The following is a 16612-nucleotide window of genomic DNA, read 5'->3' on the forward strand; positions in this document are numbered from 1 at the left end:
TTACGTAGATAGTTTCTAATGCTGAAATCTAGTTTGATGGACACTGTAGCTGTCAGTCTGACTTGCAATTTTTTCATATCTGTGGCGATCCGACAAATGTTCTTCTCTGAATTGTTATTTATTTATTATAAATTTAATTTATATTTAAAGTTTTGAATAAATAAACATGAGTGGAAATATTTTAATCAACGAAATATTCGGTCAGTTTCAAAAAAGTCTTGACCAAGAAGCTGAATTGCGAGAGGTAATTTATGTTTAAGTAATATTTTTAGCATGACGCACATTATCAATTATTGTTTGGTTTGGATTTTTATATTATTTCGTACTAAATATACCAGCGATTGTACGTGACCTGAATAAAAAAAAAAATAGCCAATGTGCTTACCAATGCTAAATACTGTATGAATGTGAAATTTCATAATAAATAAGGCGGTTGGCGCGCATACCGGTAACAGTCGCCTTTCACATTTAGAATATTTCGTATAATAATTGAAGTACAGTACCATCTAACAGGTCAATGTACTTATTATATTTCAACATACAAAAATAAACGGTTAATGTTAAAATATATACAAATTTATATATTTTTTTTTTAAACAAATTAAAATTTTAGTATAAATAATGGATAAAAATTTATACTTTTAAGGCGATGATAAAATATTTGAAATACACAATCGGGACTTGACGCAATGAAAAATCTTAGCAGGTAGGCCTTTCTCATATATCTTCCATATATGTGGAAGGCCTATGTTCAGGAGTTGACAGTTAATGTTAATATGATGACAATGATGATGATGATGATTACTATTTTCAGATGATAATAACAATTTTGATTTCACCCTGTATAATAAACATATAATAAAATGGTAACTGGTCACTGTCTGTACATGGAAGATATGTATGAAAAAATATAGGGAGACTTTATGAACACAGTAGAACCCAAAACAATGATTTTTAGAATTTTTATCTGTTTGTACATTTGTGCATGCTAATCTCAAAAACATTCACAACATCAAGCAACGGCTGTGTTGTTTGCCCATTCTTCTCAGCTGTAATTGCATGCAGAAATGGGTCTTAGATTAAAAACAAATGAAAAATTTTCCATGTACAGACAGCAACCAATTTTTTTTATACACTTAGAAGTACAAACAAGCTGACAGCCCACCTGATAGAAAGTGGTAAACATCACCTATAGACATGAGCAGTACCATGGACATAACAGAGTATACTGTTTCGCCCATGATACCCCCCATGCGTTGCCATTCCTGAGGACTCAAATGTTATACTCTGTACCCTGTACCAATATGATAAAAATTAAAATTAATTATATTACAGTCAATCAGAAACATTTCCAAGGAGGTGGACCAGTTGTCCCGTGAAATATTGACCGTCCTACAAGTTATACATCATGATGAAAGTGGCAGTAAGTTTTATATAATATTTGTAAACATTTTGTTATAACTAGCTGTTTTCGGGGGGAAAGGAATTGTTAGTAATGGAGGTCTAAAGCCCCATTGCTAGCAATATATTCTGTCAGGTTAATTTATGTGGAATTCGCTCAATGGGCTAGTTGGCCAGCTGTCATCTTCACCTATTATCCTTCACTGGTGCCACGTCAGCATATACTGATAGTGCAGGTGGGGTTACCAGGAATGGTAATGCAACCAGCGCTATCACCCATAAAAAAGGAAACTACCTTTTTACTACTTCTTTGGCCTCATACTTTAGTACATAAAGTGTTCTATGTGCTAAGTTAATATTTAACCTATCAGGGCACTATTTAACCCCCATCCCCCCTTGTTAAATGCCCAAGGAATAATCCCTAACATTTACAAAAAATCAATGTAAAAATTGGTTTACAGTTGATCATGTGACGTGTGACATAGTTGCAAAGATTATTAAAATAAAGGCTCTCAAAAATTGAATACGCAATGATATCTACACGTAAGAACTGATATTCGAGGTTGCCATTCCTGAGGACTCAGGTGTTATTCCTCTATATCCTGTAAATTCACTGCCACATACCACCCTTCAAACTGAAACACAGCCATGCAAACACAACTGCTTCATGGTAGAAACACGAATGGGACAGAGGTAGCCAAGCAAACGACTTTTGTATAAAGCCTCCCTCTCCCTCTCTGGTGTTGGGGTTATTCATAATAAACATTCATTCCAGTAAATCCAGCATGCCTGAAAGCCCGCGAGTTGTTCGAGAGAGCCCGCATTGGCTACGGCAGACTGAAGGAAGCGGTGCCCTCTACCGATTATTACAAGTATGAATATGTTTCTCTTCTTCAATCGACTTCAAAAAAGGAGGTTTTTTATGTTTATTATTTCAGATATTAACTGCCCACTGCTGGACATAAGCCTTCCCCATAAGGGGAGTTTTGCCAGTAGTTGCCACGCTTAGCAGGCGGGTTTGGCAGCCGCAATTAGGCTTTTAGAGATGTTTTAAGAGGGACGCTGCTGCCCAATCCTAGCTATCCCTTAGTCGCCTCTTACGACACCCACAGGAAAGGAAGGGGTGGTACATTCTATGCCGGGGCACATGCGGCATTTTTTTATGTTTGTTACTAAATAACTCTGTTAGTTATAAACCGATTTGGAATTTTTTTTAACTGAAATGATATATGTATATTCAGATTGGTCTCATAGCAATTTTATCAGAATCGGTACAGTAATTTAATATTTAAATTGAAACAACTAGTTTTGACACGAATGAATTCGGTCTGTTTTTGTGGAACGAATTATCAAGCAATCTTATATTATGCTAAAATGATTTTTCTTTTATTGTATGCAACTTAGAATGCCAATCAAGCTGACGGCCGTAACCGTCGCCTATAAACATGAGCAGTACCATGGACATAACAGAGTATACTGTTTCGCCCATGATACCCCCCATGCGTTGCCATTCCTGAGGACTCAGGTGTTATTTCTCTGTACCTAGTAAATTCACCCTTCAACCGAAACACAGCCATGCAAACACAACGGCTTCACGATTGAAACACGAATAGGACAGAGGTACCCGAGCAATCGACTTTTGTACAAAGTCTCCCTCTGGTTACCTTACATATTAAAAGTCTAGATTATAGCACTTTTAGCTCATGTCAAAAAAGGTAGTCAATTCGGTTGTATTTTTCTTGGTGTGCAGGTACCACGACCACTGGCGCATGATGACGCAGCGCTACGCTTTCCTGATCTCGCTCACCATATGGCTGGAGGCGGGCATACTGGCCGCGCACGACACCGTCGCCGACGTGCTGGGCAGTGAGTGTGGCAACTAACGTACCTATGTACATACACTAGCCATTTCCCGCCGCGTTGCTTGCTTCTAACTATGTAGTTTCCGTATATAATTCCCATTGGAATTGTTCATGAATCCGGTCTTATATTGTATTATACATTTAAATGATAATTACGTACCTAATACCTTCGTAAAGTTTCAGCAAATTCAACTGATCGGTTATTTTATAGCATTTTATATGCGATTCTTTAGATTGATATAACTTTTTTATTTATAAACCGATTGAAATAAAAAAAAACTAAATGTTAAGTGTAGCAAATCGCAGCACATTAATGATAACCGCATTCAAATCGGTTAAGCCGTTTCTGAGATTAGCGTGCACAAACATACAGACCAACAGACAAAAATTCTAAAAATAATTGTTTTGGGTTCTGTTGCATTCATGAAGGCCGCCTATAATAGTTTTTCTTGTATATCTTTCATGTACATACAGCGACCAGTTATGATTTTATTATATATATATATATATATATATATATATATATATATATATATATATATATATATATATATATGTGAATGGTATAGTGAATGGTAACCCCGCCTGTGCTATCGGTATACACTGACAGGGCACCAGTGGCAGATGATAACTGAAGATTACTTCATCCTCAGTAGATCAATTGGCAGTGACGAATTACCTTGGAATTAAGCATGATGGTCTCCTAAGGAAGGTCCTCCTACCAGAGGGAGACTTTGTACAAAAGTCGATTGCTTGGGTACCTCTGTCCCATTCGTGTTTCTACCGTGAAGCAGTTGTGTTTGCATGGCTGTGTTTCGGTTTGAAGGGTGTGATATGGCGTGAATTTACAGAGTACAGAGGAATAACACCTGAGTCCTTAGGAATGGCAACGCATGGGGGGTATCATGGGCGAAACAGTATACTCTGTTATGTCCATGGTACTGCTCATGTCTATAGGCGACGGTTACCACTTTCCATCAGGTGGGCCGTTAGCTTATTTGCCATTCTAAGTTGTATAAAAAAAAAAGGAAATCGTGTGGAGATCGACCTAACAGGATATTGCTAGCAATGGAGATGCTATTATTAAAAAATCCCTTCCCCCCATTTTTCAAGGGTTATAAATGTATTAATTTGTTTATTTTGCTGACAGTAAGCGCGGTAGAGCAGCAGGAAGGGTTTCACCTCGACATAGAGGACTATTTAGTTGGTCTGCTCATGCTGTGCTCTGAACTGGTGAGTATTAGCATAGTCACCTCTTACGACACCTACGGGTAATGAAGGGCTGGTCCATTCTATACCGGACAGTAGTGGGTAATATATAAAAATATCTATGTGTTTTAGATACAATAACTATATATTTTAGATACAAGATCTATATATTTTAAATAAAATATCTATGCATTTTAGATACAGTTACTAAATATATTAAATAAAATATCTATGCATTTTAGATACAGTTACTATATATTTTAGATACAAGATCTATATATTTTAAATAAAATATCTATGCATTTTAGATACAGTTACTAAATATATTAAATAAAATATCTATGCATTTTAGATACAGTTACTAAATATATTAAATAAAATATCTATGCATTTTAGATACAATAACTATATATTTTAGATACAAGATCTATATATTTTAAATAAAATATCTATGCATTTTAGATACAGTTACTAAATATATTAAATAAAATATCTATGTATTTTAGATACAATAACTATATATTTTAGATACAATATTCATATATTTTAGATATAATATCTATGTATTTTAGATACAATAACTGTATATTTTAGATACAATATTCATATATTTTAGATACAATATCTATGTATTTTAGATACAATAACTATATATTTTAGATACAATATTCATATATTTTAGATACAATATCTATGTATTTTAGATACAATATTCATATATTTTAGATACAATATCTATATATTTTAGTAACAATATCTATATATTTTCATTACAATATCGATATACTGGTTTAATAACAGATATGTTAAAAATTTGTTATCCAAACAATAATATCGGATAACAGATTTTTAACATATTCGAAATAGATATCTGACCGATATAGGCAATATCGAAATGGGTGATGGCATTTTTTGTGCCATCAGTGTCCAGAGAAACCCAATATATAGATATCGGATCGGTATCCAAACGTAATGCCGGGACGATACGGCGTATATATATTATCTAACAGGGTATATAATATAGTTTTTTTTTTTAATGGGTGAAAATGGAATGGTAACCCCGCCCGCGCTATCGGTATACACCGGCGAGGCACCAGTGAAGAATGATAGGTAAGAATGAATGCAGGTCAGTTGGCCCACCATGATGAATTCGACAAGAATTAAACAAGATGGTTTCCAGGGGGAACCGCGTGGAGGTCAACTTGGGAGGGTGTATTGCCAGTAATGGGGCTATTAGACCCCATTACTAACAATCCCTTTCCCCCCAATATAATATAGTTTGGAATATGTTTCAGTCACGACTGGCGGTGAACTCTGTAACGCGGGGCGATTATAGTAGGCCGCTGCAAATATCCAAGTTTGTGATGGAACTCAACGCTGGCTTTAGGTGAGGTTATTTAAAGGACCTTAATGCAGTATCTAATTATATCAACTACTAACTGTCCATTGCTGGACATAGACTTTCCCTCATAAGGAGAGTTTGAACAATAGTTGCTATGCTTGGCAAGCGGGTTTTTTTCAATGGGTGATAATGGAATGGTAACCCCACCCGTGCTAACGGTATACACCGGCGGGGCACCAGTGAGGGATGATAGGTGAGGATGAAGTAGGTCAGTTAGCCCATCGTGACGAATTCAATAAGAATTGTTCACGATGGTTTCCAGGGGGAACCACGTGGAGGTCGACCTAATAGGGCAAATTGCTAACAATGGGGCTGTCAAACTCCATTGCTAACAATCCCTTTCCCCCCTGGCAAGCGGGTTGGCAACCGCAGTTTGACTTTTCGTGATGAATCAAGAGGGACGCCGCTGCCCATACCTAAACCATTTTTTTTAATAGATAATAATGGAATGGTAACCCCGCCAGCGGTATACACTGGCGAGGCACCAGTGAGGGACGATAGGTGATGACGAAGGAGGTTCACGATAATTTCCAGGTCGAACCGCGTGGAGGTCGACTTGACAGCGTACATTGTCAGCAACAGGGATTGCCAATTCCCATAATAAACAATCTCTTCTCCCTCACTTGCATCCGTTGATCCCTTGAAGGATAGGGTAGTTTTATCCTGATAGAAAAAAAAAATACTTGGTTTAGAAATTTGAAATAGAAAAAAAATAGTTGACGGTGGAGGGAAAGAGGGGGGCATTCTGTCGGATTAGTTTTTTTTTATACAACTTAAAATGGCAAACAAGCTGACGGCCCACCAGATGGAAAGTGGTAACCGTCGCCTACAGACATGAGCAGTACCATAGACATAACAGAGTATACTGTTTCGCCCATGATACCCCCAATGCGTTGCCATTCCTGAGGACTCAGGTGTTATTCCTCTGTACCCTGTAAATTCACGCCACATCCCACCCTTTAAACCGAAACACAGCCATGCAAACACAACTGCTTCACGGTAGAAACACTTGTTATACTATGGTTATTATTGATGGACAGGTTATTAAGTTTGAAGAATGATCACCTTCGCAAACGCTTCGACGCGCTCAAATACGATGTGAAGAAGATCGAGGAGGTGGTATACGACCTCAGCATCCGAGGGTTGCTGCCCAAGACCGAGCCGGGCACCTTGTAGTCTGGATCTCATCACCTCATCACCGGCTCCTGCATTGAGACTTGAAAATTACGTACAGAGTGTGTCGTGTCAACAGATTTTGATTTTGTAGAAATACCGACTTCAAAAAGTAGGAGGTTCTCGTTTCGGTTGTATTTTTTTTTATGTTTGTTACCTCATAACTCGGTTATTTACAATCTTATTAGGAATTTTTTTTATCTGACAGGATATACATACAGATAATCTAATATATAAAGTTCTCGTGTCGCGGTGTTTGTTACCAAACTCTTCCGAAACGGTTTTACCGATTTTTTGAAATATGCACCCGATATGCACACAAATATCGGGTAGGTCTGAGAATCGGCTAACATCTATTTTTCATACCCCTCAATGATGGGTGACCCACCTCTAAATATTTTATTTTTATTATATTATGACTTAGCATTGAAAAGTACATACAAATTCAAATTTTCACGCTTTTACGATCAACCTCTGTTTTTTAATAGCGATTTTTATATGCCGCAATAGGATTGCAAGATAGCAATCGAATGTAATAATTGTAGTACGATAAATTTTCATATATAGTTCTCGAAATAATGTATATGGTAAAACAACGTTTGCCGAGTCAGCTAGTATACTAATTGTGAAATTAAAATAATTGGTTTTATCCCAGTTAAAGTTAGTTTTTTTTTATTATTATGGCTCATATACCATATGGAATGGTATTTAATTTTAAATTTAGTAAACTATCATGATGAATTCAACAATAATATAATCACGGTAGTTTCCAGGGAGAACCGCGTGGAGGTCGACCTGATAAGGTATATTGCTAGCAATGGAACTGATAATCCGCATTACTAACAATCCTCCCCCCCTGCAATGAGCGGTTATAAATGTCTAGAACTCGATATATAGATATCGAATATCACTCATTTCTAATTACAAAAAGTATCTGTTGACATGCACACGTGTACTTAAAAAAACTATTTTGTCAAAACATCCAATTACATTGGAATTTAATTCCAGTATTGTTGGGGTGTTTTTGTAACCTATTGTATAAGTCTGAAATGATGTAGAGACCTAGAAATAAGTATAATTTATAATAAGTCTTAATTATAAGTTTAATGGTGATTGCTGGTTTTTTATTTGACATTGGAAAGAGGCTCCTTCAGGGTTCTTTCCTTTCGTCAACGCCTGAGTAATACCCTAGTAATGTATTTTTTTTAATGGATGATAATGGAATGGTAACCCCGCCTGCGCTAATGGGATACGCTGGCGGAGCACCAGTGAAGGGTGATAGGTGAGGATGAAGCAGGTCAGTTGACCCATCGTGACTAATTCAACAAGAATTGTTCATGATGGTTTCCAGGGGGAACCACGTGGAGGTCGACCCAATAGGCTCATATTATTGCTAGCAATGAGGTTGTCAAACTCCATTGCTAACAATCCCTTTCCCCCATGTACATGAGCAGTCGTTTCATTGGCGTCAAAACAGCCTGGTATTGTAGGCGTTCATAGGCTACAGTAACCGCTTACCATCAGGTGGGCCGTATGCTTGTTTGCCAACTGTGGTATTAGATAGATAGATAAATAATTTATTTGCATTACTTACAGCACACACAGCAACAGACACAAATGCACAGTGAAAAAAAAAGTGGATATGGCAGTTAATTTACAGGATACAGAAGAATAACACTTTAGTCCTCAGAAATAGCAACGCATGGGGGGTATCATGGGCGAAACAGTATACTCTGTTATGTCCATGCTACTGCTCATGTCTATAGGCGACGGTTACCACTTTCCATCAGGTAGGCCGTCAGCTTGTTTGCCATTCTAAGTTGTATAAAAAATTCAATGTAACAATTTTCATGTCTAGGATAAAGTTGCGGGTATAAAACTAGTAAATTAACAAAATAAAAGCTTTTCATTATAAATCAACGTTTATTACAAACATCACACTTACTTGAACAGGTACTTTCAGTTTTATTACACAGTGAACGCTCTATATAAGCAACATTCTTTATATTTTACTTATTCTACTCAACTTAGTAAAAGAAATAAGTAAAAATATTTTCCACACGGTAAGTATTTTTATACGACAACATAACCTTCAAGAAAAAGAGTATATTCCTTTTTAAAAGGCCGGCAGCACACCTGCAATGCCGTTGGTGTTGTGAGTGATCATGGGCGGCGGTAGTCACTTACCATCAGGTGAACCGCAAGCTCGTTTGCCCCGTGTTGTAAAAAAAATATTTTTTTATCCTGTAAGCAACTTTCTCCAATAAGATTTTTTTTTTATTGAAATTGGTTCAAATGAGTTGCTTATATAGAGCGTTCTATGTATTACTTATTTTTAGTAACAAAAACTTATATTCCTTTTTCAACAAATAACAATATTAGGTCGCATATCCACTAGTAAAGTTTTATTTCAAAACAAATATATGTTTTATATTGATTATCAAAGGAAGATTGATCTTCCTCATCAATATAATCATTTGAAAATTACCCTTGGACAAGGTGCACGAATCTATTGAAGGAATCTTTTAAAAAGAGAGAAAAAGACATCACACGTCTCCGTCTCATTCTATCGTATGGTCTCGCTAGCGGTAACAATAGACATTACGTTCTCTAGACGAAGTACAAACGAATCTTGATAAAATCTTTCTCAATTGAGCGCTGATCGAAGCGATTGGATTAACATGACATAACAAAAATTTACTATGCCTTATCAGGTCGACCTCCAGGCGGTTCCCTCTGGAAACCATCGTGACTAATTTATCGTTGAATTCGTCACGACGGGCTAACTGACCTGCCTCATTCTCACCTATCATCCCTCACTGGTGCACCGCCAGCGTATACCGTTAGCGCAGGTGGGGTTACAATTACATTATCATTCATTAAAAAAAATTTACTTGTGAATATACAAAACAATCAAAACACAGCGTTAGCTTTGTATAAATGAACTGCTGTCCCCAAACAACTTGGGGCGACATCTACATTTTAATAGTAAACAACACTGGACATATGTATGAATAGCGTCATCTAGACTCAAACTAAGCAGATCTTTAAGAAATGAAAAAAAAAAGAACTGCAAAGCTATCTGTTTTATACTAATTTTACAAATAGACAAGATTTGATTGTTTTTTTTTTTTATGTAATAGATTAACTCAAAAACTACTTAGCAGATTTAAAAAATAATTTGACCATTAGAAAGTTATATTAATAGCAAGTAACATGGGAAATTTTATTAATTTAAAAAATATAAAAAAAATTAGAAAATGTCTGTACAAATACAATAATGTATCCCAAGATTCCGTGACAAACCAGGAGTAATGTATTATTCTTTAAGTGGTGCAAAAAAAAAAGTAAATCAATAAATATTTTCTCTCTATTATGGACTTTCAAAAGCTAAATTTAATATAGTTTTGACACAATCCTATAAATGTTAATACTGGTCTATATATATATATATATATATATATATATATATCGAGCCTCAAAAATGGGTAGACTTTTTGTCAAATTAGCTGATTCATTTTTTATCAGTGTGTTTAACTTCTGTTTAGCGGTACCACTGCCCACTCACTACTTCCTATGCCACTGCGTTAGGTTGACTGGAAGAGATCTCTTTTAGAGATGAGTTCGCCTTTGCTAACATTGTTATTAACTTACTGTTGTTACTGTATGTTTTAGTGCAATAAAGAATATATATATATATATATATATATATATATATATATATATAGAAGTTATAAATGAAATATAACTATTTATCGAGTAAAATTATAATATATGAAAAAGTTGACCCAGTTTTCTCGAAGCATTTCTATTGAGACACTCTTATCTACATAATCTAAAATTTGACTATAAAAATAAGACATTGGATTTTTTTCATTGACCTTCAAACAAATAAAAATTATAAAGTGTTACAAACCTATGTTAACTATTAGATTGTTTTGTCTCTCTCTGATTTATACAAAAAAACAGAGACAAAACAGTTCAATAGCCAAAATAGGTTTGAAACGTTTGACGTTTTTATAAATATTTTTAGTTTCAAATACATAACTGAACTGTAGCTTACTCCGTCATGTCTTATAGAAATAAAAAAAAAACAATTTTTTTTATACCACTGAAGTGGCGCAAACAGTCCCTAGTTCTGCATTAAGATTTTTTTGTGATATCAAATTAAAATTTTGGAGATAGAAAAATAACGCTTTAGAATTGACCCCAATGTATGCTAGGAACGTCTATAGGGCCATTTATTAATTATGTATGGACGAGAACTATCAAAATCACTTTTACCTTATATTTTACAAGAATGTGCATTTTCTAATATAGAATGGCGGACATTTTATGGCCAGTCTTACGGTAAGCAATTATGAGATCTATGCTTTAATTTCTAATGTACAATTTACATATTCTTATTAAAAAAAAAAAAAAAAAAAAACTATTAAGTTGTACATATAACAAATTTAGATGACTAGTTAGTAAAACTAGATAAAATCATAGGATAGAGAGCCCGAGAAATCTTTGTATGTGAGTGGAAAGGGCGGTGATGGGGAGGGGGGGGGGGGGATATATGGCCAGTTTGTCGTAATTTAAATAAACAAAGGCCCCTAGCAATGCTTAATATTTAAATTCAGAAAAAAGCTGATTCAGTCTTATCTATTATTCAAAACATTATTACATTAGGATTTTACGCTTATTGCGATATTTTTTTTAATTACAAAATAATTCCCTTACTTATAATAATATCAAATTTAAATAAAAATATTTCCGATTTCGAATTTTGTCTTTTTATTTTGTATACTATTCCCAACTCAAAACATAGTAACATAATTTTTAAATAGGTATATAGTTTTTATAAATAAGAGAGTTGTAATTATAATAACTGATCGCCATACTGCGGAAATGAAATGGAGCTAATTTTATTCACTGGCAACACCGACATTTAAATGCAATCATAAATTGTTATTTACTGTTTTTTTTTTTCCTTTTCGAGTCTTTGTCCTTTTAAATTTTAATAAAAAAATCGTTGAATTCTTAAAATTAATAATACTAAGACATAATCTACAAATTTTATTTCTTAATTTTAAATTATATAGGACGATTTTCAATACGACATATCTAATTTCCGTGTCTTCTTTTTTAGTGTACAGATACGTTGACGTCCTTAGACAGCGTTTGATAAAAATGCTTTCTTTTATATTTTGGAGGTATCGGCTTTTTTACATACATACATACAATATATAAAGCACAATTCAACGGGTTGACAGAAGTTACACAGGGGTCGTATTTGATAATCGTACTAAGTAAGATCTTTTTTCCATAATTACAGTTGGCACCAAATGACAACGCTTCTAAACCTTGATAATGATAAATAAAAAAATAATGGCATTTCAGTTCGTTAAACAAACAGCTGGTTGCCAAAAAAATAATCACCCGCAAAAGTCGGGTTTTTTATTTGTGGTAAGATTATATTAAAATCACATGATTAATTACAACTAGTGTGTACTCGCATATAAGGCACTTACTACTTACCTTGATTGGAAACGTTAAAGCAAACTAAAATATCAAAAATACAACAATGTAACAAGAAATACTTAGTTTTTAGTCCCACACGACACTAAAACGAGCTATATCGATTCCAACGTACAGACAAAAATTGTTAAAACATACATAATCGTAAGATTCTTTATCTATGTCTACAGATATAATTATATTATCTATGTTCGTTTTAATATCTGTAACACACCAATTATCTGTATTCAAGCCTGCATTGTACGATTCTAATCTGTTGAATATTTTGCTCAAATTCTGACATAGAGTATTAATTTTTATTTTCATATTGTAGCATTCATCTTCTTCGGTATTATTGTCTATGATTTTAAAGTCACCGGCCAGATTCAAAGTGTTCTCGAGGAAAAACAAACTTCTTTCATTATGGCAAGCATAAACTAGGACGCCATCTTGAATGCCGTGACATTGTAATAGCGGTAATTCGTCTTCTTTGTCAATCGATTCTGATATTATATTTTGTAATTCAATTAAATATTCTTTTGTCATTATTTTTCTAGGATAATCTTTGGGTACAATTGATAATTTTTGTGAATTTTCAAAGTATAGTATTTTGGTTTTTTTACTATTATCAGGCATAGACTCTGCCGAATCCGATCTGGATCTTTTGCTAGAGGAGGATAGATGATTAACTATAGCATCATTTTCATTCTTAATTTCTGTATTACAATTCGATTCATCAGTGAAAACGTCATCGTTATCATAAAATACATTTTCTAAATCTTTATGACTCTTTTTGGTAAACGACGCTGTTTCACTTTCCATCGAATTTTTATTTGTATCATGAATAATTTTATTCGTAATTACGTACTTTTTATCAATTTTTTCTTTTACAATTTCAAGTGAAGTTTGATCGTCGCTTTTTAACATTTTATCATATTCAAGGGTGGAAACCAAATGTTTGTCTGTAGAATCATCTGTGTTTGATTTTAAATCATCATTGTCTATTACTTCTATATTTATACATTCAGAAGTATTATTTATGGGTACATTCTCAGTTTTTATGTTGTCTTTTTTCAAACAGACTTTCATAAGGATGAATTTACTGTAAAGAATATATAGTGATTTACCATCTTCACCATCCAAGGAGGGACTAAACACTAATATACTATATTACTACATAATCAGTTACTACATGACAGTAAAAATATATAATAAATTACACACAGAATACGGAGATCTGACAGACAAAAAATTTAGTGGAAAACTTTACAATCGGCTTATTGACAAATGACAAAAAATTTAGTGGAAAACTTTACAATCGGCTTAGTGACAACTTTTATTTACTTAAAGACTTTTTTAATGCAAAATTTTAAGAACAAATGAAATATTTGCACGCCACACGGTTGAATCTTAATCTGTCTGCATGGGTACCTCTATCCCATTCGTGTTTCTGCCTTAAAACAGCTATGCCTATATGGATGTGTTTCGGTTTGAAGAGTGCTACATAGTAATGAAATTACATGATAATCATCATCCTCCGACCCTTATGCAAATTATTTGCGGTTGGCGAATTCTAATTTTTATAATACACAAACTTTTGCTTTAAAGACTGACTGCCTGTCTGATGTCAACCCTTCTTGGGAGGGAGGGAATTGTCAGTAATGAGGAGGGCAATCCCCATTGCTCTTAATATACCCAATTAGGTCAACCTTCATACGGTTCAGCAGCAACCTGCCTGCCAGGCGGGGTAAGTACTGATATACCCTCCTCCCCCCCAATAGAAGGCCTGTGTTCAGCAGTGGAATGATAACGTTACTAACTAGAATAATATATATATATATATATATATATATATATATATGACTCAGGTGTTATTCCTCCGTACCCAGTAAATTCACGCCATATCCCATCCTTCAAACCGAAACGCAGCCATGCAAACACAACTGCTTTACGGTTGAAACACGAATGGGACAGAGGTACGCAAGCAATCGACTTATACATATATATATAGCAATAAAACAATTTCACTCACCGACTACTCTCGTGGAACACCAAATTCAAGTTGATGTCTTGATAGAACTCACTAATATCACACATTATGCTCTTCTCAAAGTCTGTCCCGTGGTGCAGACAATTCTGCTTATTGTTCACCATGGCGACCAGGCTCTTCGCGTACTCATAATACTCCTCACATACTTGCTCGACAAAGGACAATTCTCTTGTGTCCTCTTGTTTGTTCTTGAGGAATTCCAGTACGTTTACTAACATGAAAACTCTGTAATTGAAGCTGTTGACGCTTTCGTTCACTTCGTGTGGCGGTTGGAAAGTGGTAGGCCACGTGCCGTCTGGGTTCTTGCTGATGTAAACCTGTTTCGGATTGAGGGTAGTCTCTGGGGTCTCTTTTTCTCTTGGGTTTATTATTGCCCACTTTTTGATTGCGAGTTCCCTGTAAACAGTGAGTAGTCTCTATTAATTATGGGAGGTTTTTTTTTAATGGATGATAATGGAATGGTAACCCCGCCGCGCTAACGGTATACACTGACGAGGCACCAGTGAGGGATGATAGGTGAGAAATAAATAAATAAATAATAATTTATTTGCTCGAAATGTGGTACAAAGGTCTTAAACGGTATCGGAGCTACACATTTCGCCTTATCTAAAGGCATGCACATTTTGTCTTAGCACATTTTAGTTAGTATTTCGTGACTAACACTTTAAAGTAAAAATTTATCAATTACGTATGGCCAATTAATTATTCTAAATACATATTAATTGTTACATTGAATTAGTTAATTATGTCAACGTTTAAAAATAGCAGATATTATGGTTATAAAGCATTAAAGCATTGTACATGTCATATTATTAATATTGTTACATAAAGTGCATTCTTAGTCTAATCTACCATTCAGACTTACAGACAGATTCAGACAGAATGAAAAGGCAGGTCAGTTGATGAATACACCTGGAATTCAGCACTATGGTTTCCAGGTGGAAACCATAGTGCTGAAATACACCCAACACAACCCAAAAGCAATACACCCAACTCAATTGCTAGCAACGGAGATGAGTTCTCTCTAGAGGGAAATTTTGTACAAAAGATGTCTGCTTGGCACCTCTGTCCTATTAATATTTCGGCCGTGAAGAGCAATATATTGTTAGCAATGGGAGTGGTACGCATTACTAACAATCCCACCTCCCCCCCCCCCCATGGAAGCTTACGTGTATGAATGGTGGGTGGCTACTTCATCCTCGTCTGTATCTAATAACGTTCTGACAATTCTGCGATTATTTATTATGGCAACCTTTTGTAGGGGGACAAGGAGATTTACTCCTAGACCTATTTGTTTTTAGACTATGGTGTAAGTGGTTGGGAATGACACCTGTCGATGAGAGGACAATCTATGTAGATTTTTTCTGTTTTTCGATTAATAATAATAATATTTTTTATTTTTCCACCACAACCATATTACAATTCAATTGGTAATAATTGCATGAAGCTCAACCTCAACCTTTTACCAGAGGGAGACTTTGTACAAAAGTCGACTGCTCGGGTACCTCTGTCCCATTCGTGTTTCTACCGTGAAGCAGTTGTGTTTGCATGGCTGTGTTTCGGTTTGAAGGGTGGGATATGGCGTGAATTTACTGGGTACAGAGGAATAACACCTGAGTCCTCAGGAATGGCAACGCATGGGGGTTATCATGGGCGAAACAGTATACTCTGTTATATCCATGGTACTGCTCATGTCTCTAGGCGACGGTTACCACTTTCCATCAGGTGGGCCGTCAGCTTGTTTGCCATTCTAAGTAAAAAAAAACCTAGTTGTGGGAAGCTGGCGACTAAATTGGGCACCGAGTAGCCTGTGTATTATAACAGTATTACAGTGTACTGGTCCTTCGAGCCGGATCAATTTGTTTAGGCCTTTACTAGTAAAGAATGATGATTTAATGATAAAACAGTGGATTGTTAAACTGTTTTTAAAATAATTCTCATTGTGGTCAATTGAATTTGAACAAAACAATATAATATAAAGATACATGTACGAGTACAGTGGCGTTACACGAA

At 35.1% G+C, this 16612-nt stretch overlaps 2 protein-coding genes across 3 annotated transcripts in view; one reads left to right on the forward strand and one right to left on the reverse strand.

The window, feature by feature from the left end:
- Window positions 1-61: 61 nt before the first annotated feature.
- Window positions 62-8160, forward strand: LOC113516228 (translin). Its single transcript, XM_052898310.1, has 7 exons — window positions 62-244; window positions 1336-1423; window positions 2177-2273; window positions 3152-3267; window positions 4414-4496; window positions 5768-5859; window positions 6915-8160. Exons 1-7 carry the CDS (start codon window positions 167-169, stop codon window positions 7048-7050), a joined length of 690 nt encoding a protein of 229 aa, XP_052754270.1. The 5' UTR covers window positions 62-166; the 3' UTR covers window positions 7051-8160.
- A 2628-nt stretch (window positions 8161-10788) lies between these two features.
- LOC113514004 (uncharacterized) overlaps window positions 10789-16612 on the reverse strand; it is a 28534-nt gene continuing 22710 nt past the window's right edge. For both annotated transcript variants that reach the window (XM_052898306.1, XM_031914498.2), the window contains 2 exons: window positions 14582-14995; window positions 10789-13651 (listed from right to left, as the gene is read on the reverse strand). In XM_052898306.1, coding sequence (XP_052754266.1) covers window positions 12640-13651; window positions 14582-14995 — 1426 coding nt within the window. In that variant the 3' untranslated portion in view covers window positions 10789-12639. The remainder of the gene's footprint in view (window positions 13652-14581; window positions 14996-16612) is intronic.

The sequence above is a fragment of the Galleria mellonella genome, unplaced genomic scaffold, assembly GCF_026898425.1.
Source record: "Galleria mellonella isolate WM207_F2 unplaced genomic scaffold, CSIRO_AGI_GalMel_v1 utg424, whole genome shotgun sequence".
NCBI lineage: Eukaryota > Metazoa > Arthropoda > Insecta > Lepidoptera > Pyralidae > Galleria > Galleria mellonella.

What these genes read in the sequence shown, in the direction of transcription:
- LOC113516228 (XM_052898310.1), top strand. Translation starts at nt 167, where the DNA reads ATGAGTGGAAATATTTTAATCAACGAAATATTCGGTCAGTTTCAAAAA. An exon ending in ACATCATGATGAAAGTGGCA is followed by an intron (nt 1,424 to 2,176) that starts GTAAGTTTTATA and finishes CATTCATTCCAG; the next exon opens with TAAATCCAGCATGCCTGAAA. An exon ending in GAACTCAACGCTGGCTTTAG is followed by an intron (nt 5,860 to 6,914) that starts GTGAGGTTATTT and finishes ATTGATGGACAG; the next exon opens with GTTATTAAGTTTGAAGAATG.